We start from the raw sequence: 25539 nt of genomic DNA, 5'->3' as shown, positions 1-25539 counted from the left end.
TAGCAGGAGTAGTAGATACTGCCCTTCCCCTTGATTTCCATGTTCACACACACACACACACACACACCCTGATTCTTTCCCATTAGGTGGTTCTGTAATGGATGCAGAGACTTTTGATTTTGATGCTGCAGTCAGAAGACACCGGGTGACCCGAGAGCCCCAGCAAGGAGAAGAAATCCCCCGACCAGGAGAGGCGTTGGGAGGGTAGCAGAGAACCGGCTCAGACCTGCAGCAGCTGAGATAAAAATAAGACAAAAGGTTAAAAGTGTGAGTGGTGAAGAGACCCAAGGACCTGCCTCCCCCTCTCCTCCATGGAGCAGCCGCTTTGGGAGGTTCTTGCCCTTCCCTGGAAACGAGGCAGGGGCTCCCGTCTGACTCTCCTTCTGTTACGACCAGGTCATGGTGAGGGCAGAACAGCTCACACAGCCCACATGCTGGCTAGGGGCAGGAAATGCTTGGAAGTATTTCCAAGAAATGTTTGGGAAATACTTGGTTCTACTGTGTGGATCCCCCCCACAGTAGTCCGGCCCAGGACGTTGCGGATTTAACCCAGCCTTTCGCTTAGAGTAAGTTCCCGTGAGGGGAAGAAAAATTATTATTATTATTATTATTATTTTACATTTATATCCCACTCTTCCTCCAAGGAGCCCAGAGTGGTGTACTACATATTTGAGTTTCCCTTTCGCAACAACCCTGTGAAGTAGGTTAGGCTGAGAGAGAAGTGACTGGCCCAGAGTCACCCAGCTAGTATCATGGCTGAATGGAGATCTGAACTCAGGTCTCCCCGGTCCTAGTCCAGCACTCTAACCACTACACCACACTGGCTCTCATGCAGAATCATCCTCTCTCTTGCTTTCACCCACAGAGGCTGCTCCCCAGAACTTTCCTGGTAGATAATATGCTGCCACCACACCCACTTATCAATGCTTTGACACCCCCCCCCCCGGATTTGGGTGAATGTCCAGGAAGACTCTCCTTTCTTACTATTGGAAAAGTACAAAAACCCTCCACGTGCAGCTTACACGTGGTGAGAAAACTTGGCCGAGTGGCTGAGCAATCAAAACTGAGACATGTGTTGCACCAGAGTGAAAGCCCTTTTCCCGAGTTAAAAATCCACTCAGAGGCTTATCAAAATGGCAAAGAACAAAAAAGAAAGAAACAAGGCCTGGCCCAAGCCAGAGTCCGGGCACCTCCAAACGCAGCCAGCTTGGAACAGGCCCTGGAGCAGCAAGAACAACCACCCCTGCCCCCCCATCACAAACAGAATGGTGGCGTCTACTGGGCAGGCAGCTTTTTACAAATTGAGGTTGGGACCAGAAGAAGGGGCTTGGCTCCTAGAGTGCCCCCACCTATACTGCAGAGCTCCACTGGCTTCGAGAAGAGCCACCTCCTCTCCCCAGGTATGCCTAGGAACGGGAATGCTGTATGCGCGGTGCGGGGGGTGGGATTCAGCCCCAACTGCCTAAGCTCTGAAGGCAGTTCTCTTGGTGAGAGGGGCACTTCCCTTCTCTGGACACTAGATGATGCTAGAGACCCAGGAGAGCCCCCACTCCCCAGCTTCATTGCCCCACAGTGAAAGATCTTCCATGGGGGGGCGGGGGCTGTATGCAAAGTCAGATCGGGGCATCTCTAACTAGCACAGTCCTTGCACCAACTCATTTGACTGTCTTCTGTCTGTACCAGGGCAAAGCATCAGGCAAAGATACTTAAACACGATAATCATTCGATGTTGCTGTTGTGCACTTCTGGCCTATTGAACTTCTGCAGCATCACACACACACACTCTCTCTCTCTCTCTCTCTCTCTCTCTCTCTCTCTCTCCCATGATCAAGTTAGAATAAATGCCATAGGAAAAGGCCAAGGGATTGCTAGGATTGTCATGCAGATTGCACAGTTGAGTTGAGGGATGTCCCGTCATCATCTGGACCACCATCATCTGGACCACCAGATGGGCCTTCTCCATTGCTGCCCCAAGGCTTTGGAATGCGCTCCCCAGTGAAATAAGAGCCTCCCCATCTCTGACAGTTTTAAAAAAGTTTTTAAAGACGCATCTGTTCACCCAGGTTTTTAACTGATATTGTTTTGACTGTTTTTAATGTTATTTTAGAATATTGTTTTAATTTTTTTAAAAAATTGTTGTGTTTTAAATTTCTTGTTTTAAAACTAATGTTTTAATGTTGTTTTTATCTTGTTGTAAACCGCCCAGAGACATAAGTTTTGGGTGGTATAAAATATGTTAAACAAACAAACAAACAAACAAATAATAAAACCACCCCTAATAATCAGTGGCAGTGGCTGAATAAGCCACCGTCTGGACAGACCCAGAGACAGAAGAACAGGGTCACGCTGCCCTCGCTTCTGGCCACAGGGGCTTTATTCCAGAGGGGGGAATCGTGGGGGCTCTGCTGTAGGTTTAGGGGCTGTTGCTGAAATTCCAAGGATAGCTTCTATAGGGTTGGGGAAGCACAGTGGGGGCAGTGCTTTCATGGCGGCCGCCTTCAGGGTCACTGGCCTCATCCTGGTCCTCAGAGGGACCAAGCTCGAGCGATCTCTCTGCTTCTGTTCCCCGCTTCTTCGTCCTCAGCTCCTCCCCTTCTCTAGGGCCAGGGCTGATGGCAGGTGTGGCCACTGCCTCTTGCCACTTCCTCAGCCCTGGCCACTTCCCTAGCTGTCGCTCCCCATGGCTGAGTGAACAGGAATCGCCACGGGGTCCTCCTAGCACCAAGGAGAGTTTTCTCCACTCACCATTCTCAGCACTGAACACCATGACTCTGGTAAACTGTGACTCTGGTAAACTGACATAGGTTTGTAGAGAAGGTCTGCTGCTGTGCAGCACTGAGAGTCTAATGTGCGTGTGTGCGCGCGCACACACACACACACACACACACCCACCCCACAGCTCTTATCGCTCTTACATCCACAGTTGAAGTTGCTGAGACTTCCCTTGTGGTGGAGTGCAATGAAGTTTTCTGTGGAATTGATGACAGTGAACGTCTCATAGGGTGGGACCAGAACCTCCTTCTGGTGAGGACGCAAGGATAATTTCTCAATGGAGACCCCAAGGCAGGTGTAGATGGTGAAGAACATGTCTTTTCCAAATGACAAGGCAATTTCCCGGCTCAGTGATGCGGAGGAAAATTGCCCCAAACGGACAATCTTTTGGGACTTGGAGACGGTGAAGCGGATGCCGCTTACCCCACGATACACTGTGTAGCACTCGGGCTTAGTGGTCTTCTTCAGGACCTGAAGGGCTCTGGTTAGGAGAAAGTGAAAGCTCTTGAAGGTGAAATTGCGCTGGTAATACTGTTGAGATTGACCACCTTCTCTTACAGCTTCATTGAAAGCTTTGTACACCTCGTTATCAGTGTAAGTCAAGACTGCAATGCCATACACTGGCTTAAGGTTGCTGGGAAAAGAGGAATGGTCCATGCCATACCATTTGGACTTTGACGCTTCCCAGATCTTGGCGTAGTTTGCATTGCTGGCAAAGTCAGTGTGGACGGGGTCTTCCAGGCTGGCGTTATCTGCACACCCCCAATATTGGTCGTCGAAGGAGTTTGGGGCCATGTCAAGCGGGATCTCTGTGATACAGGAGACCTGAGGAAGGAAGAGGACATGAGGACAGGTGCTGCTGGGGCGGCGGGGAGGTCTGTCTAATTGTTGTGCAGACTGCAGATGGGATTAATGATGAAAACTGAGATACAGAGAGAAAGATGCCATCTCCACCCAAGCAAGGGGCAAACAAACAATCATCCTTAAGAGCCATGTGCCAGAGGCATCACTTCCCACTATGCACCTGTTCGTTTTGCACCACAGGCATCTCTGATCAAACAGGTTGTGCAGGGTTCTCCCCCCACCTCAAAGCCCTGTAATTACTCTCCTGTTAAATTATGCCAACAGGGGCGATAATGGGGTGAGTGTACTCAGAATGGGCAACAACAGTAGCAGCTCGTCCCATGAGCCGGTGTGTGTGTGCAAAGGAGGCCCAGCCGCCTCTGCTCCCCAGGAGTCCTGATGACTGCTCCTCTCTGCCCCACCCATCCTGTCCCAGCTCAGCCTGTGCAGCTCTACCTGATGAATGACCAGCCTGGGGTGGAGCAGGATGAGATGGGAGAGGAGAGAAGAAGTAGCCAGAGCTGCCAGGAACCAGAGGATGCTGAGCCTTGCTTGGTGCCCACCCAGCTCATTAGGACAAGCCTCTTCTGGTGGGCAATGACATCTCCCTTGATGGTGGCCTCCCCCTCTCTCCGGAAAAAGGAAAAGGCCTACCAGACCAATCAGGCATCGTCTCTTGACTCCCTAGCATTTATACCGGTTTCTGGGAACATCCTGCACAAAGGATCTTTAGGAATCTCCACACAAGGAGGCATCAGACCCCCAAACAAAAGAAAAACAAACTTTTTAAAAGTTATAGATAGACTGGTCTGGCTCGGTAGAAGGCAGCTTCCTACGTTTTATGCTCTCCAAAATTTCACTGACAAAACATTTCCCTCAAGGAATCATAAGAATTCCCTGACAGGTCCATCCAAAACACATCCCCTGCTAACTTGGTAAAGAGGCATCTTTTAATGTGGTGATTCTCTTTAGATAGCAGGGGGAGAGTAACTGGCCTTATCCACCCCCAGCACAGCATCCCTTCAGTGGCTGTTGCTGGTGTCTATCTTGTGCTTCTTTTTAGATTGTGAGCCCTTTGGGGACAGGGATCCATCTTATTTATTTGTTGTTTCTCTGTGTAAACTGCCCTGAGCCATTTTTGGAAGGGCAGTATAGAAATCCAGTTAATAACAACAACAACAGTGTATGTGGATTGTGGAAGTTTGGTGAACTCTGTGCTTGTGGTGTAGTGTTCCCTTGATGGGTTCAGCAGGGCACTTTCCAGATTACACGCTACAACAGAGGTAAAATGCTTTGGCTTGGCTGGATCTTATTAGAAACGATCCCCAGGATCTCAAACTCCTACAGCTATTTTTCTGCAACGGACTTGCAATGTTGTAGCACTATAATGCAAAGATAAAATCCGAAAGAAGGCATCGGAAATGTGAACGGCCCCTTGCTGACTTCGCAGGGACTACGATGTTGAAACACAGGAAGTATAGAAGCACATTAACGGACACCGTGACACCGTTGTAAGTGTGTAATCTGGAAAGCGCCCTAGAGCACAATGTTCAGTTTAGCCCACATTTGGCACCAGTGGCTGAGCTGCTGGTCTGCAGAGGCCAGAACTCATTCTCCCAGTCTCTGGAGATCCCAATACACCATGTGATACACACAATGCATCAGGGGATTCCCCCTGAAGATGGGCACTCTAAGCATCCGTCTCTGTGTCTGCTAGGGCTAAACATTGCCCAGTGAACACATGATCTGGTAGCCCGGGTTAAGGGAGCACTTGCTCACTTAGCCTCAGCTAGCAACTGGGCTAAAAATCTGGGCTAGGTGGTGCTGGCCCACCGGGATTGGGCCTGATCCTGGTGGTTCTCATGAGCAGCTAACCCAGGCTGGGTGTCCCTAGCCTGGGTTAGGCTGTGTGTGAGAACAGTCTCTCGGCCATGAAGTGGCTCACTGGGTGATCTTGAGCCACTCCCTATTTCTCAACTTAGCCTACCTCAAAGGATTGTTGTGAGGATAAAATCAAAACAAGCTTGGGATAGTGTACAGCTGCTGCTTCTGCTGTTGCAGCAGCTGGAGAGATCTGTGTTTCAAGGAGCCAGTTCTGATCAGCCTGGGGCCCCTCAGCATTGAGCCCTGCTACAAAGACAAAATGAAATCCTACTCAACAGAAAGGCAACTGCTCAGTTCCCAGATTTGTGCTCCTAGGCACAAAGACTCCTGGCTCGGTCCACCCAGTCACGTCAAGTGGGCTCTTCATGTGATTTGCCTTCCAGACTCCTTCTCTCTCCCAGTCCCCGTCCTTCTTGGGCCCTTCTTACCTGAGGGTCTCTTATGAAGCTCCCCATCAGATGCAGCAGCAGAGCCAGATGTGCAGGTGGCGTCCTCATGATCCACTCCTAAGGAGAAAACAACACCAAACCATCTGTATTTGTGCCTTTTAGCCCCCATACATCATTGTGTGGAAAATAAGTCTGGAGTTCAGAACCCATGGATGCCAGCGTTCCCTGTCAGTGAGATTCCCAGATGTTGTTGACTACAATTCCCATTATCCCCAGCCACCATAGCTGTTGACTGGGGATTATGGGAGTTGTAGTCAGGAGCATCTGGGAATCCTTCTGAGAGGGAGCACTTGTTGGCTGCCCTTGAAATTCAGCCCTGCCCTGTGCCAAAATCAAAAGCTGGAAACAAAGGCATTCAGGGCTATCAGGATAGTGGCCAGCATTTGGAATTGTGCCTAGAGACAGATTAGCAATCAGGGCAGTTGGAATAAGCACGGACGGACATCCAGATCCCGGGCATTGCATTTTGTACCAGCTGAAGTGTCTGGGTGGTCTTCATAGGCAGCCCCACACAGAACACATCGTGACATCCTCCTCTAGATGCAAGGTTGGAGTGGACCCTTTGACAAAAGTGAAGATGCTCCCCCCGCCACCCACCCTCCTGCTCCTTTGCTCGAGAAAAAGTGTCGGGTGAAAAAACCAAACAGCCTCAGCCCTTCCTTCCTCTCGCTCCTGTGCAAAGGACACACTCCCCACACACAATTGCACGTGTGCATTCCCCTGCCTCAGCAATGTAGATATTTTTACATATATACCTCCTGGGCATTTTATTTGCGCCAGTTAAAGTGTTGCAAAGGTATTAGGCAGTGGCACAGCGTTTTTCAATGTTTCTCAATGCATCGTGACAGCGTTGTGGCCGTTCACATTGCCCACCTCTGCAGTGGGTTTTCCAGGCAGGGGGTGTCCATATTCCAAAAGAATCACATTCACTGCCCCCCCCCCCACATTTTGGGCCAATGGGATCTCAGAGCGGGAATGATGTGATTAAGTTTTTTAAAAAAATATTTTTTCTCTCTAGGCCTTTTTGTGCAAAACTGCCACTAGGGGGAGCACCATGATGCAGACTGCAATCCCTTGATTGCCTCTATATTAAGGAAACAGAAAGGGATTGTGCATTTGTGCAAGAACCAGAGAAAAAAATAATATATATATAGGTAGAGGGGGTGGGGTGGGAGCTTTAGATATTAACAAATCCTTGAATAGATATTAACAAATCCTTGAACTGTGGAATGAGTCCTCCACACCACTTCACATTAGAACAGTTTGCGAAGCTTCCTTCCAGTGGTATTCCCCAGCGCTCCATATGGTCTCCGATATTGTTTGACATCTACATGAAACCGCTGGGAGAGATCATCAGGAGATTTGGTGCAGGGTGCCATCAGTATCCTGATGACACCCAAATATATTTCTCCATGTCAGCAACATCAGGAGAAGGCATAACCTCCTAAATGCCTGCCTGGAGGCAGTAAGGGGCTGGATGAAGGATAACAAACTGAGACTGAATCCAGATAAGATGGAGGTACTCATTGTGCGGGGTTGGAACTTGAGAGACTATTTGAATCTGCCTGTTCTGGATGGGGTCACACTTCCCCAGAAGGAACAGGTACGCAGTCTGGGGGTGCTTCTGGATCCGAGTCTCTCCCTGGTGTCCCTGGTTGAGGTGGTGGCCAGAAGTGCCTTCTATCAGCTTCGGCTGATACACCAGCTGCGTCCGTTTCTTGAGATAGATGACCTCAAAACAGTGGTACATCTGCTGGTAACCTCCAGACTGGATTACTGCAATGCGCTCTATGTGGGCCTGCCCTTGTGTGTAGTCTGGAAACTACAGTTGATCCAGAATGCGGCAGCCAGGTTGGTCTCTGGGTCACCTCAGAGAGACCATATAACTCCTGTATTGAAGGAGCTACACTGGCTGCCGATATGTTTCTGGGCAAAATGCAAGGTGCTGGCTATAAGCTATAAAGCCCTACAGCTTGGGCCCTGGGTATTTAAGAGAACGTCTTCATCGTCATGAACCCCATCGCCCACTGAGATCTGCTGGAGAGGTCTGTCTGCAGTTGCCACCGGCTCGTCTGGTGGCCACTCAGGGACTGGCCTTCTCCGCTGCTGCCCCGAGGCTTTGGAATGTGCTCCCTAGTGAAATAAGAGCCTCCCCATCTCTGGCAGCTTTAAAAAAGTATTTAAAGACACATTTGTTCACCCACGCTTTTAATTAATATTGTTTTAATGGTTTTAATACTGTTTTAAAATATTGTTTAAAATTTTTTAAATTGTAATGTTTTAAACTTTTCATTTTTGTTTTAACAAATGTTTTATTTTATTTACAGGTTGAATAAAAATCTTTGCATAAACTTCATGTAGGACTATTGCTGGCATCCCCAAGACCCACTGACTGCCCCACAACCCAAGACCTCTGGCTTGCCTACTGGCACTACGTCGCCGTTCTTGCTTGTCATGCAGGACTTCAGCCTTGGAGGCATCTAGCATGCGCACAGAAACATGCACACCCTGCACCCTTCCTCCCCGCACGTCTCTTCCTAGAGGCAGTTCTGACCCTGTGAGGCTTCTTGATTTGTTTCGGTACACTTGTTGTTGCCAGAGTCTGCCTTATCCCCACTCTGAGAACCTGAAGCATTGGCACCATCTCTCTTAGGGACCAGTCATTCCAAACTAGATAATATTCCTCAGCTCTGGCTGGCTTTCACCCACCAGTGAGTTTCAAAGCTGCTCTGTCTTACGAACAAAACAAATCCCCAAACCCCTTGAAAAAGCCATTCTATGACTTTTTTTGATGTTGGGTTATAGCAGTCTGCTTCCATGATGGTTCAAAGGCAAACTTTCTCTTTTTGCATAGGCCCATTTTGTCTCAAGTAAGTTCCTTAGCAGACCTAAATCAACCATTCCTCGACACCACCATGGGGTGAAAAACTGAGAAGCAAGACATTAGATAATGCAATGAGGACAATGATAATTTTAAAAGAATACCCGAAAGGAAAGGTGATCTGCTACGTTAGTTGTAGGGAAGAAAAAATAGCTAGAATCTTGGTGTTAGCTCTTCCAGAAAGAGCAATAAAGAAAGAAGCAAAGCAATCAAACCGTCCTGAACTTTTGAAATGATGAAAGCAAAAAGAACTCTCTTTTGTGGCATTTCAGTCTTGTCACGTGGTTGGAAAGAGTCTTCCATTCCACACACTAGTGGAAAGTATGGTTATTTTTAAACACACACCTGGGTGTTGATTGATAGGGATGTGCGAAACATTTCGGGTACAAAATGATTTGTACCCGAAACGGGCCATTTCGGGAGATTTGTAGGCAAAACAAATCACCCGATGGCCAAGCCTGAAAGTTTTGGAGCCAAAATGAATTGCCCCTGTTTCGGCTCTGAAAGATTTGTAGTTTCGGACCTCCATTTTGTGATCGCTAAACGTCTTTCTCCTTCAGTCTCCATTTTGTGTTTTGACATCAGTTTGAATTTCCTGCCTATTTTCCCTTCAGAGCAGTGAACTAAGCAATGGGCTGATCTCCTGATGGTTCCCTCCTTGCTCCCGATTGGCTCCTTTGGCTCTTGCCACATTTGCCAGGGGAAGAGTCGAAGAAGGGGTAAGGGTGGGAGGGAAGGAGTTCAAGGATTTGTTCAAACATTTGTTCTCAGCCTGTCAGCCACCATTCTGCCTTGTTCTGCCAGGAGGAAGAAAGAGAGAACTTTGCTGCTTTGCTTGTCACCATGCCACCATGGCCATGCCATTGCCTCTATACTGCCTGCCTGTGCCTGCCTATTGCCTTGCCAGCCTGAGCTCAGCCTGTCCACCCAGTCTGCCTGCCTGCCCCTGCTGGAGGCTAGTGGCTAGTGTGGCTACCAGCCTAGGAATAGATTAATTTTTTAAATCTCTGCTGCACTGCTTATTTTTGTTGTTGTTGTCCTGAGAATAATTCTTTTTTAAATTCCCTTGAAAGAATCACTGCCTGCCTGTGCCTGCTGTGTGCCAGCCACCACCTAGCAAGCCACCACCCCCCAGATTCTCCAGGCTTTTCCCCTGCCCCCCCGCCCCCAATCTGAAGACTGAAGAAGGAGAAGAAGTCAAGAAGAAGATTGAAGAAGAAGAGTAGAGACAGAGACCAGACCACAGAAGGGTGAAGCCCTATACTGAGTGAGGGTACCCCATTTTCACACACACCCTCTGGAATTGTGTATTCTTGGGGTTTTTTTTCCCCTGTTTTGGAGGGAGGTTTTAGTTTGGGTTGCAATGAATTTAACTTCATTTAAACTTTAAAAGTTATTAAACTTTAACTTACTGCTCCCTATCTGTTCCCTTGTATCTGGTTCCTAGTTACAATGTATATACATTATGCAATTCAAATGCCTTGGAATGGTTTGCTGTGCTGTAGTGTATTTTTGGGACCTCATAGATGAGCATCCTGGCTGGTTCCCTCTCTCTCTCTCTCTCTCTCTCTGAACTTCTTCTTTGCAATGAAGATTGGGTCATATTGTGACTTCTAGCATCATCATCATTTTTATTCAAACTAGATTGCTTGCATCAAATAGGTTGTGTGGTGCTGTGTCTCTGTTGTTTGTGGATGAAAAATGCTTGGGGAGGGAGGGCAGGGCACTGTGTTGTTGTTGGCCCTAAGGCCTAGTCTGCTGCATCTGTGTGATATATCGTGCTTGCTTTGGAAACCTGGTTCTTTGCAAAGCTCTGCTGTTGTTGACGTGTGCTGTTAGGTTCTTTAGGGCAGATTCGGGGCAGAAAGGGGGCTTTGGGGGCAGAAGAGTGGGTCGGGTGGTAGTGCCCCAATGGGTGCCTGCCACCACCCAGATTCCAAAGGAATTGGGCAAAGGGCTGATTTTTAAAGAATTAATGAAGTTTTTATTTTATTTATTTTACTTTACATTTTTTATATCCCACTCTTCCTCCTCCTCCAAGGAGCCCAGAGCACTGTACTACATACTTAAGCTTCTCCTCACAACAACCCTGTGAAGTAGGTTAGGCTGAGAGAGAAGTGACTGGCCCAGAGTCACCCAGCGAGTATCATGGCTGAAGGGGGATTTGAACTCGGGTCTCCCCAGTCCTAGCCCAGCACTGCTTCACATTACATGGGATATATACAATCATTCAGGCATGTTTGCCAGGAAATCTAGATTGGACCCCGCTCCCCCGTGCTTACTGCTGTGTAAAGCCAGAAGCTGTCCTCTGCCATAGTTTCCTTAACTGATTGATGATACTCATCTACTTATTTTTTTTTTTAATAAAGCTATTACTGTAGAGGTGCCTTTTAAATGAGAAGTAAGTTGCTTAAATTCACATGGCTAAGTAACTGCTTCAGAAGAAACAAGGTCTCTTAGAGTACCTTGGAGACTAACATGGCAATTGTAGCCTAACCTTTTTGTGGACTGAAGCTCACTTCATCTAGTCCATGAAAGCCTGTGCTACAACAAATGAGTTAATCTTTAAAGTGCCACAAAACTTCTTGAGCTGGGTCTCACGAGTGGAGAGGGAGCTCACACGATTGCCGGCTCCGTGACGGAGCCAGCGGGGGCTGGGGGGAGCGGGGGCCGCATGCCCCCCGCAAGCCCCAGTATGCCACGCGTGAGCTTGCTCTTGCTCCGCAAACCTGGTTTTTGACCAGGGGTTCTCGAGCAGGTTACCCGCTCTAGAACCACCAGGCTCGCAGCCGAGCCTAGTAGTTCTGACGATGGGGAAAAATCGTCCCCGATTTCCCCTGATTGTCAGAATAGCCCCCTTGTGTTCTGACTGCATCAGACAGCATGGCCCCTCTGGAAATTGTTACTACAGATGAGCAGCAGCCCAGCTTTTTAAAGTGTGATCATCTTGATTGCAAACACAAAATCAGTTAAATTGTTAAGTCAAGATAAGAGACTTCTGAATCTTGACGGCAATCAAGATTAATAATTAATATTCTGATCCCATCTTTGCAGTTCATGCACACATTCATTCATTCATTGCATTTCTATACCATCCTTCCAAAATGGCTCAGGGCGGTTGACACAGAGAAATTAAAATTAAATTAAAATTAAATTAAAATTAGATGGCTCCCTGTCCCCAAAGGGCTCACAATCTAAAAGAAATGTAAGATAGACACCAGCAACAGTAACTGGAGGTACTGGCCTGGGGGTGGATAGGACACAGAGATCTGCTTCGTATTTTGTCTATTAGAAATAAAGGTGGAATTATGTTTTGCCAAGATCAATTTCTCCTTTTGCTGTTCTGCATCGTGTAAACTCATGCTTCCCTCTCCCTTTCATCTTAACCTTATGCAAAATTTACAGTTTTGAAAGCAGTCAACTATGAAGGCATAACTCAAGCTCCTGTGCACATTGATGTGAAAACAAATTGTTTTTGACAACCCGGTAGAGATTTATTTGAGTGTATTTACTGAGGTCTCTGCATTTTTAAGAAGCCTCACTGTAGAAATGTGCTGTGTGGTTCTGTTGAAAGAGAGGTGAGATCTCTACAGCTGCTCAGCCCAATGAAGAATGCTGTGTAACATGCAAACTTACATACGGTACTACTTTCATCTACATAAGAAATTGTTCATTTTCTGGGACCAACATGGGAATCACACTGTTGAGAGTATACAAATAAAGGTTAGTCAGATCCTTTTTAGGCTACTGTGTTCATACGGGGGCAGAGTGTTTTTTGTTTTTGATAAAACTTCAGACTGTAAGAATAACTTCCTAGTACCACACCTCCCAATCCTCATTTAAAGCATGCATCATCATTTATATGTCACCTCTTGTATCTTCTCCTAAGACTCCTATCATATCATTGGTTAATAAAATGAAAAAAGAAGTTGTCGTATTTGGGGACAAAGGTTCTTTTTAGCATCACCATTTTAATCTTTACAGAAGCTGAACATTAAAACATTTGCTCTTCTCTCCCAATAAGATCCAGCTACACAGACCTAGCATTTGATTCTAGAAGTAGCCCACTTATTTCTGGTGGACCCAGATCTGTGCACCATTAACACCTTCCTTTCACCACTTTTTTTCCAATTATGGATGAAAGGCAAATGTTTGTCTCTAAAAAACACAACCTCCCACTCATTCTATTTTAAGGCAATGCTGTATTTGTATGGTCCACAACCCTTACTTCCTCTCTCCCTCACGAACTAGTTAATACAACCTCCCCGTACTTCGCTCCTCATGACGGACCTTGGAGCTACTTCTTACAAGTTATTACTCCGCTAGGCCTGCCTGCAAGTAGATGGAAGAGAAAGCGAAACCCTCAGCAGCTCTGCAACAGCCAGATCTACAACAGTTCCCTCAGTAGGTGGTGAAGATTCGTGCCATGATGAATTTCTGCTGGGGAGGGGGGTTGCCCTAAGCCTGCCTTATTCACTTTCCTCCAGCACCACCACCAATGAGAGGAAAAAATATATAAAGCAAGCAAGGATACAATTGCTGCCTGAATTGCATCAATAAGGTATCGCACCCCCCCCCCGTGTCCCCCGTATGGTTTTTCCACAGCAGTTTTTACTTACTCAGAGAGTACTGAATGCAGCCCAGCAGGGGCTTGGTGGGCAACAAATGAGAATGATGATGAACACCCCCACCCCCAAATATTTTTTTTTAAAAATGTTTTTTCTGCAGCAGTTTTTACTTACTCAGAGACAAGGAACAATCAAGAAATAATTGCCTGCTCCCTGCTGGAGGATGGCAGCGTTGCTGATAAGAACACTTAGCAGGCAATGAGTATACAAAATAGTAGCGGCTTCCTGAGTGGAAGCCTGTAAATGATCTGCAGACAGAGATCAGGAAACTCCACCCCCACCCCTGCCAACAACAAAGAAGGCTCTTCTCTCTTTCAAGTTTAGACTAACTTGAGGAGGAGTCAGGCTCAGGGGCGTAACAAGCTTGCAGTGGGCCCAGAGACAAGATATTTTAAACGCCCCCCTCCCGCCCCGTCACTGTCTTCCTCTCCTTCTCCTGGCCCGATGCAGACTCTGCTAACTATCCCAACTAGTTAAAAGGTGTAAATGACAGCACAGCAGAACCAGCTAATACAACAGAAGAACTGTAAGCATTTTCATATACCAACTACAGTCACAAGGTCTGCACATCAACAGACCCAACTAAAAACAGTACCAATGAAGAACAGTAATCACTGCACACATCCCAGGGAACCTTCTGCGGGGTGTGTGTGTGTGTGGGGGGGGGCGGCAGGATCCCTCTCAGCCAGGGCTTGCGAGGGCTTTTCTCGCCTTCCTGCTTGCTTGGCAGGTCCTCTCTCTCTGCCTCTGCTGCAAAGCTTGAAATGATTTGGAGTATGTTTGTGTTGGGCTGGTTTGTTTTTCTCCCCTCTTGGAGCTGGCGCCCGCCTTCTGCTCTCGCTCTCCTGCTCTCCCAGCCCTGATCACGCTATTTTCTCTGCACATTGCACAACCATAAAGCTCCCTTACTTTATTCCCAAATTATTTACCCACAAACTGCACCGTGTCCCTCTTTCCTCCGCGCCAGAGGGAAGGGGATAGCTTCCCCCCCATTGCAGGATCCCTGTGAGGCCAGGAGGAAACGATAGTAGAGCATCCCCCACCGCCCCCAGCTTGCTTTCTAGAGAGTCCATGAATCCTCAGAACAAAAAGGGCTCCCTACACAACCACGTGTGGTGGAAGCAGGCAGGAGTCTGATAAGTTTAGTAAACAACTGACCTCGGAAATCTGAAATGTGTGGAACAAAGCACACGCGCCACCCCCCCACCTGAAAATGCACGCTGCCCCTCCTGGAGCCTGCAGCTGCTGAGCCTCTTTTACAGTGGGCTCAACCAGCTTGTACCAACCATCCAGGGGTGAAGCAAGGTTGGAGTGGGCCTAGAGACAAGATTTTAAAATGCGCCCCCCTCACTGAAACTCAGCTCATGAAGGAAAGAAATCTTAAATGAGGCTGAACAGTGGTAACAAGAAGCATAGTCACACACCCCCTCCCTCTCTCTCTCCTATGTGCCACAATAGAACATCATCCTAAATTGTTTGTAAAAGGTTTTGTAAATTGTGGACGATGCAAGTCATTGAATGGTACTAGAGAAAGACATGCTGTTCTGGTAGCTCCAGGTCTTAACACTTACATCAACCTTGCCATGCCCCTGCTGTGTGGATCAGCTCTAAAGGTCTTCTGGTCTTCCTTTCACTCTGCTTAGAAAATGGCCTATTAACTGCTTTGGACTCAAGTGTAAGAGATTTTTGACTCTCCAAAATCCCTGCAACCAGGAATAAATGAAGACTCCAAAAATCCTCACACTGACCAATGGGTTCTTTTGATGGTCCTGGCCGTCAAGAATCCCAAGACCCAAGAAGACACGAGGAGAATGAAGGGGTTATGATTAATCAAAACAGATTTATTTTCTTACCAATGTTCAGATGAATCACAGCATACAGCATGCAGCAAAATTACTTCTCTCACACAAAGCAGTCACAAAACTAACATCCTTGAGACACTGACAGGACAGCCAGACCCTTGCGGTCACAATATACTATGCCCCAAGGGAACCTCGACTTGTTCCTCTTTTTGCTAGATGCTAGGTGCCGTCAAATTGATTGACCGGATCAACTCCCTCCTTTCCTCCTCCTGTGTGCTGTGCCTGAGCCACCCTCCCTGAGGGAGAGAGCCCGGTACCCTCTATCCTCAGATTAGGGTCTTTAAGTACCCTCACCCTATCTGCCCATGCACCGACGGTGATTGGACAGAGAAAGGGGTCTTGACCATTCATGACCTTCAGCTAATCTGTTCCAGGGGAGATGCGAAAGAGGAACAAGGTGTGGGCCAAGTGACCCCCGTTCAAATGGAACACTGAGTCTCGACGCACTTTCGATCTGAGGTATTGAAAAATGAGGTAGTGTGCCCGAGCCGACAGGCCGATTTTCTCTAATTTTAGACAAAAGCTCTTGTCAGCATGGAAAATTTTGCTAGAACAGGGGAATTTGGCATGATCTCATCTTACAAGACCTAAACTGTGGCAAGCAAACAGACTCATGTCAAGCATTCATTTAATACAATATGGCTAACCTATCTATGCACTTATTCAATATAAAATTGACCTGGTTAGGTCTTACACAAGACAACAAACACAGTTAGTCACAACGTCACATGGTATAAAATCAATGCCATCAGCTAATCCCCTTTCCTTCATGTTCTGAATTGATTCATAGCTCCTGTGACCTAGACGTCTATGCCACAGTTGCAAGCAGTTTTCATGAGAGCATGACTGAGCAAGGTTCACTTTATTAGGCTGACATGCTTCAGGTTTGGACCAGGCTGGTTTTTCTCTGTCCGTCTTTGATACAGGTTGCTCCTGCACATTGTAGAGGCCTTTGCATTCCATACCTACAAGGCAGACTTCTCCATTCTGGGTAACAACACACTGTCCATTCCTAATATACAGTTCACAGCCTTGTTTCTCTAGCTTGGATAATGAAAGCAAGGAGCTTGAGAAATCAGGGATAAACAAAACATCTTCCACTAGAAATTCATTAATGGATCCATCTGGTAACTTGCAATACAAAATTCCTTCGCCTTTCCTCTTTGCTTTAATTGCTTTAATTGTAGTATTATTGCCCAAATGAACAATCTTTTCGGGAACATCAAATAGTTCAGTATAGAAATCCAGGTGATTTGAGATGTGAATTGTTGATCCACTGTCTAAAATGAATCCTGCATCTCCTTGCAATAAGGACACACTATAGTTCTTATTTGAATCTCTATCAGTAAAATCAGCTTTTCTTGTCTGATTCTTGGGACAGTTGACCACCTTGTGGCCGAATTGGTTGCACAGAAAACAGCTAAAGGCATTCGTTTCAGTTGGCATCATTTCAGACATCCCAGGAGCTGTCTCCCTGCTGGCAGTCATGTGACCTCTCCCTCTGGACTGAGTTCCCTTGGCAATGGAGCCAGAGCTTTTGGTATACAGATGGGGCCCCCTGCGATTTCCTCTCACAGAATTCCCTCCCCACCTTGGGTTTTCTCTGGTATGGCCAAGTGTCACCTTAAGAGCGAAGTTGTTTGCCAATTTATCATCATAGCGAGAACTCAAAACTTGCCTTCTGCTTGCTTCAGAAGAAATAGTTCCCACCGCTTTCTCAAAAGTTAGAGCAGTGTGGATTTCCAATTGCCCGATTATATTACTGTAATTGGGGGTGGGGGGCATGCTCAGAAACAGAGCTTCCAATTTCTGATTCTCTGTAAATCCTTTTCTTGCTGCTTTAGATTATGCAAAATAGTCCTGTAGTTCTCCTACATGGCTGGCAAAGCAGTTGCCATCTTTATACTGGAGATTCTGCATTTTCTTTTTCAAATTAAAGGTGTATGCCCACCCCCTTTTCAGTGGCAAGGAATCTAACTTGCTCAGCATTTCTGTTGAGGTCCCAAAATCACATGGTAGAAAGATAATGATTACTCACAGAAGAAGCGATGAGGGCCTGCTCCTTAGCATCATTCAGTTCATATGCCTGCTTAGCAGCTTTCTCTGCAGGTGTGTTTCCGTCTGAGGGAGCATCCTCTTCAGTGACCCTCTGTAGTCCTTCCGCTCATGCAAGCTGCAGTCAAATTTGCCATTCCAAGTAATTGTCTGGGTTCGGAACAGTCAGTCTAAGCTTTTCTTGTAGGTAATTAGCCATCCTCACTGTGCTCCATAAAAGCAGCTGTAGATCAGCAATTCAAAGTGCCCACAGCTGATATCACTGGATCTCCGGGAACAAACTTAACTCTTTAGTTGCAGTACACGCAGTTCAAGGCTCTGGGCCTATAACCTGTTGGGAATTCTCTCTGGTAAGAGATACCATTCTATTACAGCAGAGTGCACAGATGCAAAACACAGCGGAGTCTGCCCAGGCATGCGTGTATGCTAAGAGTCAAAAGAAACTTGGAGCCATCTCATAGTTTCAAATCAATATAAGAAGTCTTTATTGGAGAACTCCATTCTAGATAGGAAAGTGGGGAGATAGAATCTCTAATCTATCTATCTAGCTGGATGCAGAGAGATGCTGTCTGCATCTCTGCACACATACTGCAGAGAGAGGGGCGAGTGTGTGTGACAGGGAGAAGAAGGAGGAAGGAAGGGAGGCAGGAAGGAAAGACGTCCCTGAGAGTAGCAATCTACATATCAAAGGGATAGTGTCAGAGCAGTAGAGAGGAGGAATTACCAATGTCTTGACCCCTCTAGCTCTCTGACTCACTAGTATGTCCCCTCTGTCATTGAGGCATGAGACAGTGCAGAGTCCTTCACTTTCAACAGAAGGGAGGAGAGCTGGTCTTCTGGTAGCAAGCATGAGTTGCCTGCTTTGCTAAGCAGGGTCTGCCCTGGTTTCATTTGAATGGGAGACTACATGTGAGCACTGTAAGATATTCCCCTTGGGGGATGGAGCCATAGCTCAGTGGAAAAGCACCTGTCTCTTTGCATGCAGAAGGTTCCAAGTTCCCTCCCTGGCAGCATCTCCATGATAGGGCTGAGAGCGACTCCTACCTGTAACCTTGGAGTAGCCACTGCCAGCCTGGACAGACAATACTGAGCTAATGGACCAAGGGTCTGACTCAGTATATGGCAGCTTCCTATATTTCTATGGTCCTACCCAGTGATCTCTCTGAAGTGGTTGCATTTCCATACATCTACAGTGGTGAAATTGATGCAGGGAACAAACTGGAAGGAACACCTGGCATAATTTCATGGAGTTCCAGAAAGATACGCCATGATTTCAATACAAAATGCTGATACCACATAATGGCACTTCTGGGAAAAGATGCAGGCTCCATTTCCATCACTAACTCACACCCCAATAAGCCAGTTGTTTCAGGTGTCCCCCTTAGGGTCTTCAGACACCTCGGCAGGCTCCCTTCTGTTCTGATTCCTTTCTGGCTCTTGCTTGATCTTTCCAGCCTTATGAAGGCTCTCCTGAGTGCACATTTCCTCTTGCTCCTGCTCTCTCCAGAAGAGTAGAAATAAATCATCCTGGATTCATTTTGGGGGGTGGGGGGAGGGAGCATGAAGTGGGCTGGAAAAAGAAGGCTATAAATCTCACAGGTTCCTGGAAGTAGAAGGATCAGGTCAGCTATAAATCTTGGAGGGGAGGCAGAAAGTCTATAGCCTGATTCAGACATAACATTGAACACTTGTACAACAAGTGGCCCCTCACACACCCCAGCCACACCCCTGTGTATGACATCACATGCAGGGGGTGTGGCCAGCACCTAGAAGGGCTCTGTGCATCTCTCTGGAGCTCATTTCCTGGCTTTGTTGTCGGCTGGGTGTTTTCTTCATTCTCTCTCAGAGAGAGGAAGAGAACAAAGAAGTCAGCTGGGAATGAGGCCAGCCAGAGCTCAGGGGGAGAGGTGAGCCAGGTGGTCCCCAGGAACTGGGTGGCTCATGTTCTTGGAACCCATCCGCCCAATTAGAGCTCCACCCCTGCTCCTATATTTCAAATTCTGAGAATAAAACAATTGAGGTTTCAGGTTTATCGCAGTCCTATCAATGAAATATTATTGGGCCAAAATACTCAATTTTTCCTCTTACTGAAGGTGGATATTAGCAGTTGTTATTTTAAAAGTTTGAGATATAAATAAGGGGAAAGCATGGTTTTGTTTCCTCTGAGTGTATTCAAACAGTGTGTGAGCATTGGTGCTAGAGAACAATGGGGAGCCCATCCCAGGGCCAGAAGGCCTCCAGATCTACAGGTTGGCTAACACAAGCCAGACCTTGGTGCATTCCTCACCCAGAATGCAGGAGGGCTGCAAGAACTGTTAGAGTGCAAAAGCTGCAGATGGGAAATAAAATGCCCCAGACCATGTAGGCAACACCAGAGCATTATTCAGATCTATGTAGGGGAGTAGCTATAATTGAGCAAATGGGTTCAATGAACCTGAGGCCCCCAGTTCCTGAGGGTCCTCAGGCTCATGAGAATCAAAGCTTGTGCTGCTCTTTCTCCATCTCAGCAGGTGGGTAGAGTTGCCTGTTGACCTGGTGTGAGTGGTGGTGGTGGTGGTGGGGACTCCCAATATCTTCCCATTTACTTTCTCTCTCCTCTTTCTTTTGCCTCTCTGTAAGTGTGGGGTGTGTGTGTGTGTGTGTGTGTGAGAGAGAGAGAGAGAGGGAGGGAGGGAGGGAGAGGGAGAGAGAGGGTGGTGGGTGGTGGATGGGTGGATATATCTTACCAATCACTAAAAGGATGTGTACCTGATCCAACAAGAACACCATAGAATAAATTGAGGAAGACTCAAAGTCTTATCCTACATAAGGTGCTTAGACAAATTCATGGAGGACAGGTCTATCAATGGCTGCTAGTCGGAGGGCTACAGGCCACCCCCAGCCTCAGAGGCACGATGCCTCTCAATACCTGTTGTAGGAGAGCAACAGCAGGAGAGACGGCACGCCCTCAGCTCTTGTCGGTGGGCTTCTCAGGGGCTACTGTGGGAAAGCGGGTATTGGACTAAATAGGCCTTGGGCCTGAATCAGCGGGACTGTTCTTATGTACATAAGAATGAAGGATCTACTGGGGCGGAGCCACCATTGAGTGGATGGGTTCAAAGAACCTTGCCACCGCCCCTCAGCGGCCTTGGTGTCCCGTGTGGGAGTTAGATTGGCCAGCGCTGTGTTTGCAGCGTGGCCAGAGCGACTCTTGCTGCCTTTTAAAGGCAGGGAGAGTCAGCCCCGTTTCGGAGCTAAACCATGTTTAGGTGCGCAGCTCCGTTTGGAAGCTAAACCATGCCCCCACGTCTGATGTCAGGCGCGGGGGGCAGGGCTGAATGCTCTCTGCGTCTGACATCAGACACAAGGGGCAGGGCTAGGGGGCTGCTGTGGCGGCAGAACCTGGGCCGCCGCTGGCTTCCCTGCATGGCTGGGATCTATAGACCAATAAGACTATATTTTGGGACTTTTCAAGAAACTTTATTTTTGCCAATCATTTTATATTATGCATTTGTGAACCAGATTATCTGACTTTATTTTTAAAGTGTTTTGATGAATATTTAATCAATTTCACACACACACACACACACACACACACACACACACACACACACACACACTTACTTTTATATAGTAAATCCACTCCTATCCATGCCCTTCCTACCCTTAGCACAGTACCTCCAGTGACTGTGGCTGGTGTCTAGCTTGTGTTTCTTTTTAGATTGTGAGCCCTTTGGGGACAGGGATCAATTTATTTATTTATTTATTTATTTATTATTTAACATATTTTTATACCACCCAAAACTTACGTCTCTGGGCGGTTTACAAGAAGATTGAAAAATAAAAGATTAATTAAAAACAAAAACAAACATTTAAAAGCAAGAAATTTAAAACACAATTTAAAATTTTAAAACAATATTCTAAAAACAACATTAAAACAATCAAAACAATCCATCTTATTTATTTATTATTTCTCTGTGTAAACCACCCTGAGCCATTTTTGGAATGGTGGTATAGAATAGAATAGAATAGAATAGAATAGAATAGAATAGAATAGAATAGATATCATCTCTCTGTACATGTTACCCCTGATCCTCTTTATTCTATGGGCCTATAGGACCTCCTAATAGCTGTCTCCCCCTGAAAACATACCTTGATTTTAGCCACATACCAGAATGTTTTCAAACAGGAATTTGGTATGAGTGACTTTGGTAAGCCATCATATCTTTAAAGCAAAACTTTTTGTAGTGCCAACAGATCCTTGTCTTTGAAATTTGCTTGCCAAGAAACTGCAGGAAAGTGAATATTTGTGGAGGCAGATTTCAGACTGAAAATCATCAAGCAGGAAAAGATGCTCAGTCTGTCCTCTTCCCACTGCTTTGCCTTCTCAGTCCTTCTTTTCAGCAGCTTTTGATTTACTCAGATCAAACAGGAGAAATGAGCCCTGATGGGGCCAAATGGCACGGGTGTGGAGAAACAACAACAACAACAACAACAACAACGGCATCTTTACTTGTTTTGTGCTTGACTGAATGAACAAACTATTCAGAGAAAATTCTCCATTGGATGGGAGCCTTTTGAGCCTGGTCAGAACTGACTCCCATTAACCCTGCCACTTCCCTTCCCACACAGCCTGATTTCATGTGGATCCTTTTTCTTTCTCAGGTGGGTTTATGCTTTTGGAAAGTGCTTTCCAAAGCTGGACAATGTTGAGTTTCTGAACCTTTAGAACAACAAGGGAAGCAAGCAATAGCTTTACAGCAATCAGAGTCACCCTACTGAGCTCAGCTTTATGCCATTCCAACATTAATGGCAGTGAGGGAAGAAGTTAGGGGCCTAGTGGTTACAGCTTGCAGTGACTAGGACTCCCCATTCCTGGCTCTAATAGTTGGCACTTGGTGGAGGAAAATGGGATGCCGGCTGGGCAGATGGTGTTGGGGGCACATGTACCCCAACCTTAGATCCAGAGGTACCGGCCCAGAAATACATGGAATTCCGGCCTGTGTCTGATTTCATTTTATATTATGAGTTCAATTAAATGCCTGAACTCAAGGTAAACTGACCCCCAGATCTCATGACTGCTTGGTCAATGATTTGCAAAGGCAGGGGTAATCTAGCATTGTTTATCAGTGTTTGTGGAACTCACAAGAGATACAATGGGTCAGGCTTAATTACCAGTCTCACACTGCTGAAATTAACTGGCCCTCCAGTAATCCCCTTACCTCACTGACAGGATGCTTCTGCCTTAGTCAAATGTGTTGATTAACTTGCCTCACACATGTACCCCTTTTTGATGTTACTTTAAATATTCTTTTGTTATAATTACACACTAGATAGAGGTACACAAGAAGTAATTTAATTGCTGTCTCACACAAATAGAACTAACTCTTTCACTAACTCCTGACTTTTAACACTCTTGGGACAAGGCAGGAGAAGATGTAGATCTGTTTTGGGGAATGACAATAGACCAAATATCCTGAGCTAATTTTGATAATTAAAAGGCAATCGATGCCTTTTGTGATCCAGAAGACTCTATGGGAGATCAAAGGGAAATACAACTATAAAGAATGCGGCTTACTGGACAGAGAGCTAGCAATCTTGTGCCTACAAGCAAGATCTGCTCATGAGCAATCCAAGCGTTTGCTGCCCAAGCCGTGGGGCTAGAGGCAGGAACTCTTTCCATGGGAGGAGGGACTGTTTGTGACTTCTGCCGCAAAGTGAGAAGTCAAGCCTCCCCAGCCATGATACTCCCTAGCAATCTTGCCTAACAAACATATTTGCTCAAGAGCCATCCCAGAGTTTGCTGCTAAGCTGCGGGGCAACAAGCAGGAACTCTGTCCATGGACAGGAACTCTGTGACTTCTGCTGCGCAGTGAGAAGTCAAGACTTCCCCAACCATGGTGCTCTGACTCTCAGCCTTGCTCTGAGCAAACTGCATGCTTGATGATCGCTCTAAAAGCTCCTGTCCCCAGCCATAGCCTCACTCCTTCAGCTGAAGATCCACCGTTCTCAAGCCTCTGATCCAGGTAATATGCTGCCTCCACAAGCCTTGGATCCCTCCATCCTTTCCCCTCCTTCTCCCCCCCCCACTAATTCCTGATATCCCCAACCCATGCCAGTCCTCAACCTTTCTTAACCCCCCCCTTTTTCCATCTATATCTGAATTATATTAGGCTCTAGGAAGATTTAATACACACACACATATGTTAGTTAGGAACACTGGGTGAATGTTGTTGCTGGCTAGGGTTGAAATATTGTTAGTAATACTGATAGCTTGTTCTGCTTTCTGCTCAGTTGGACTGATGTTGTTAGTCTTTTATACTCAATAACGCCCATTTAATCATTTAGGATTGCTTTGATCTCCTTTCTTGCTTGTGCCCAGATCCTACATGGTCACTATATAAAAGAACTTGGTCACTTGGTGACACTGATGAGACAGGCCTAATTTTGTATGCTAGCTAATGAGCATATTTAGTATATAAATCAGGCCTGGCTCACAACAATGGAAGGAAATAAAACTTGAGGTTTGGGGGCACTAACTAAAGAAAATCTGTGTATGGAATGAATTCTATATGGTGCTGCACCCCCCCTGAAGGACCAGGTTTGCAGTCTGGGGTGCTCAGCGATCCAGCACTGTCGCTGGAGGCTCAAGTGATTCGGAGCGCCCTTTCCCGGGTTTGGCCGCTACGCCAACTGCAACCGTACCTGGACAGAGATAGCTTGGCCAATGGCCACAGTTTCTCATGCTTTGGTAACCTTTCACTTAGATTACTGCAATGCATTGTATGCGCGGCCCAGAAACTGCAGCTGGTACAAAATAGGGCTGCAGGATTATTAACTGGGACTGGACGTTTTGAGCATATTATGCCAGTGCTTCACCCCCTGTGCTGGCTCCCAGTCCATTTCCGGGCCCAATTCAAAGTGCTGTTTTTCATGTTTAAAGCCCTAAATGGCTTGGGGCAGGGTTACCTGAGAGTGCGCCTTGCCCCAAATGTCCCAACCTGAACCTTAAGATCTTCTTTGGAGGCCCTCCTCCGGGTGCCTCTGCCAAACGAGGTGAGGCAGGTGGCTACTAGGGAGAGGGCCTTTTCGGTGGTGGCACCCTGTTTATGGAATAGCATGATCTATTGCCACTTGCGCAGGACGCGATCGGTGCCATGGCAGAGCAGGGAGCTGGAGGAGGAAGTCCTCTGGCATCGCTCAGTGCACTGTGCCAGGGGTGCGGTGCATTGAAGGACCCTCCCTCAGCCTATTCCCATGCCCAGCTCTGTGTATGCTTGGGCTACACATGACCCTAGTACTGGGGCAAAAAGTCCAGTTAGGCAGGGCGGCAGTGCCCAGATCCGCCTCGAACAGGGCGCCCCACACAAGCAGCCCAACCCAGGCTGGGTTGTCCTAGCCTGTGTTAGGCTGCTTGTGGGAATAGCCTTGTTATGCCCCTGCTCCTGGGATCTTCTGAAGGCAAAGCCGATGCTCTACCAGTGACTCCTGGCTGAGTCTTTGGAGAGCTGCTACCAGTCAGAGCAGACTGAGTGAGCACGGTCTTCACTGACTGGCAGCAGTGCTCCGAGAGCCAGATGGACGAAGGGATTGACTCAGCGGAAGCAGGGGCATAGCAAGGTTGGAGTGGGCCCATGGACAAGATTTGAATATGCACCCCATCCTTAATTTTCTTCCTCTGCCCTTCGTGTCTTTGCCACAGAAGAACTTTAAGGACAGGTGTAATATTGTGTAGCAGGTTAACAAGGGAGACAAGTACAAGAATGAAGACTGTACTTTAAATGTGTAACAATGATAAAACCTTAAAAAGGTTACAGTGTTGGAATAGGACCTGGAAGACCTGAGTTCAAATCCCCATTCAGCCATAAAGTTCACTGGGTGACGCTGGGCCAGTCACTTCTCTCTCAGTCTAACCTACCTCACAGGGTTGTTGTGAGGATAAACATAACCATGCACACCACTCTGGACTTCTCTCTCTCTCCCTACTTAGTTTTCTCCCATACTACCGAACACTGGAAGCGCACACATCTCCCAAACCTGGGTAGGACACTTGTCCTACCCAGTTTCCCATTGTGTGAATCACCTCATTATCTCAGTATTCCCTTATTTGTCACATTTATATTCCACCCTCCCCCAAGACACTCAGGGTACAAACCAAGCAGGAAAAGAACCAGCCTTAGACAACA

At 46.9% G+C, this 25539-nt stretch overlaps 1 protein-coding gene across 1 annotated transcript; it reads right to left on the bottom strand.

Moving 5' to 3' along the window:
• Positions 1–17471, bottom strand: LOC128328801 (erythroblast NAD(P)(+)--arginine ADP-ribosyltransferase-like). The gene is made up of 4 exons (XM_053258881.1): positions 17358–17471; positions 5928–6005; positions 2916–3597; positions 1–235 (listed from the first exon to the last, which is right to left on the bottom strand). Exons 2-4 carry the CDS (start codon positions 5994–5996, stop codon positions 132–134), a joined length of 855 nt encoding a protein of 284 aa, XP_053114856.1. The 5' UTR covers positions 5997–6005; positions 17358–17471; the 3' UTR covers positions 1–131.
• Between the last annotated feature and the right edge of the window lie 8068 nt (positions 17472–25539).

This window comes from Hemicordylus capensis, chromosome 6 (assembly GCF_027244095.1).
Source record: "Hemicordylus capensis ecotype Gifberg chromosome 6, rHemCap1.1.pri, whole genome shotgun sequence".
Taxonomy (NCBI): Eukaryota; Metazoa; Chordata; class Lepidosauria; order Squamata; family Cordylidae; genus Hemicordylus; species Hemicordylus capensis.
Note: the sequence above shows the minus strand (reverse complement) of the source record. Positions and strands in the feature narration are given on the sequence as shown.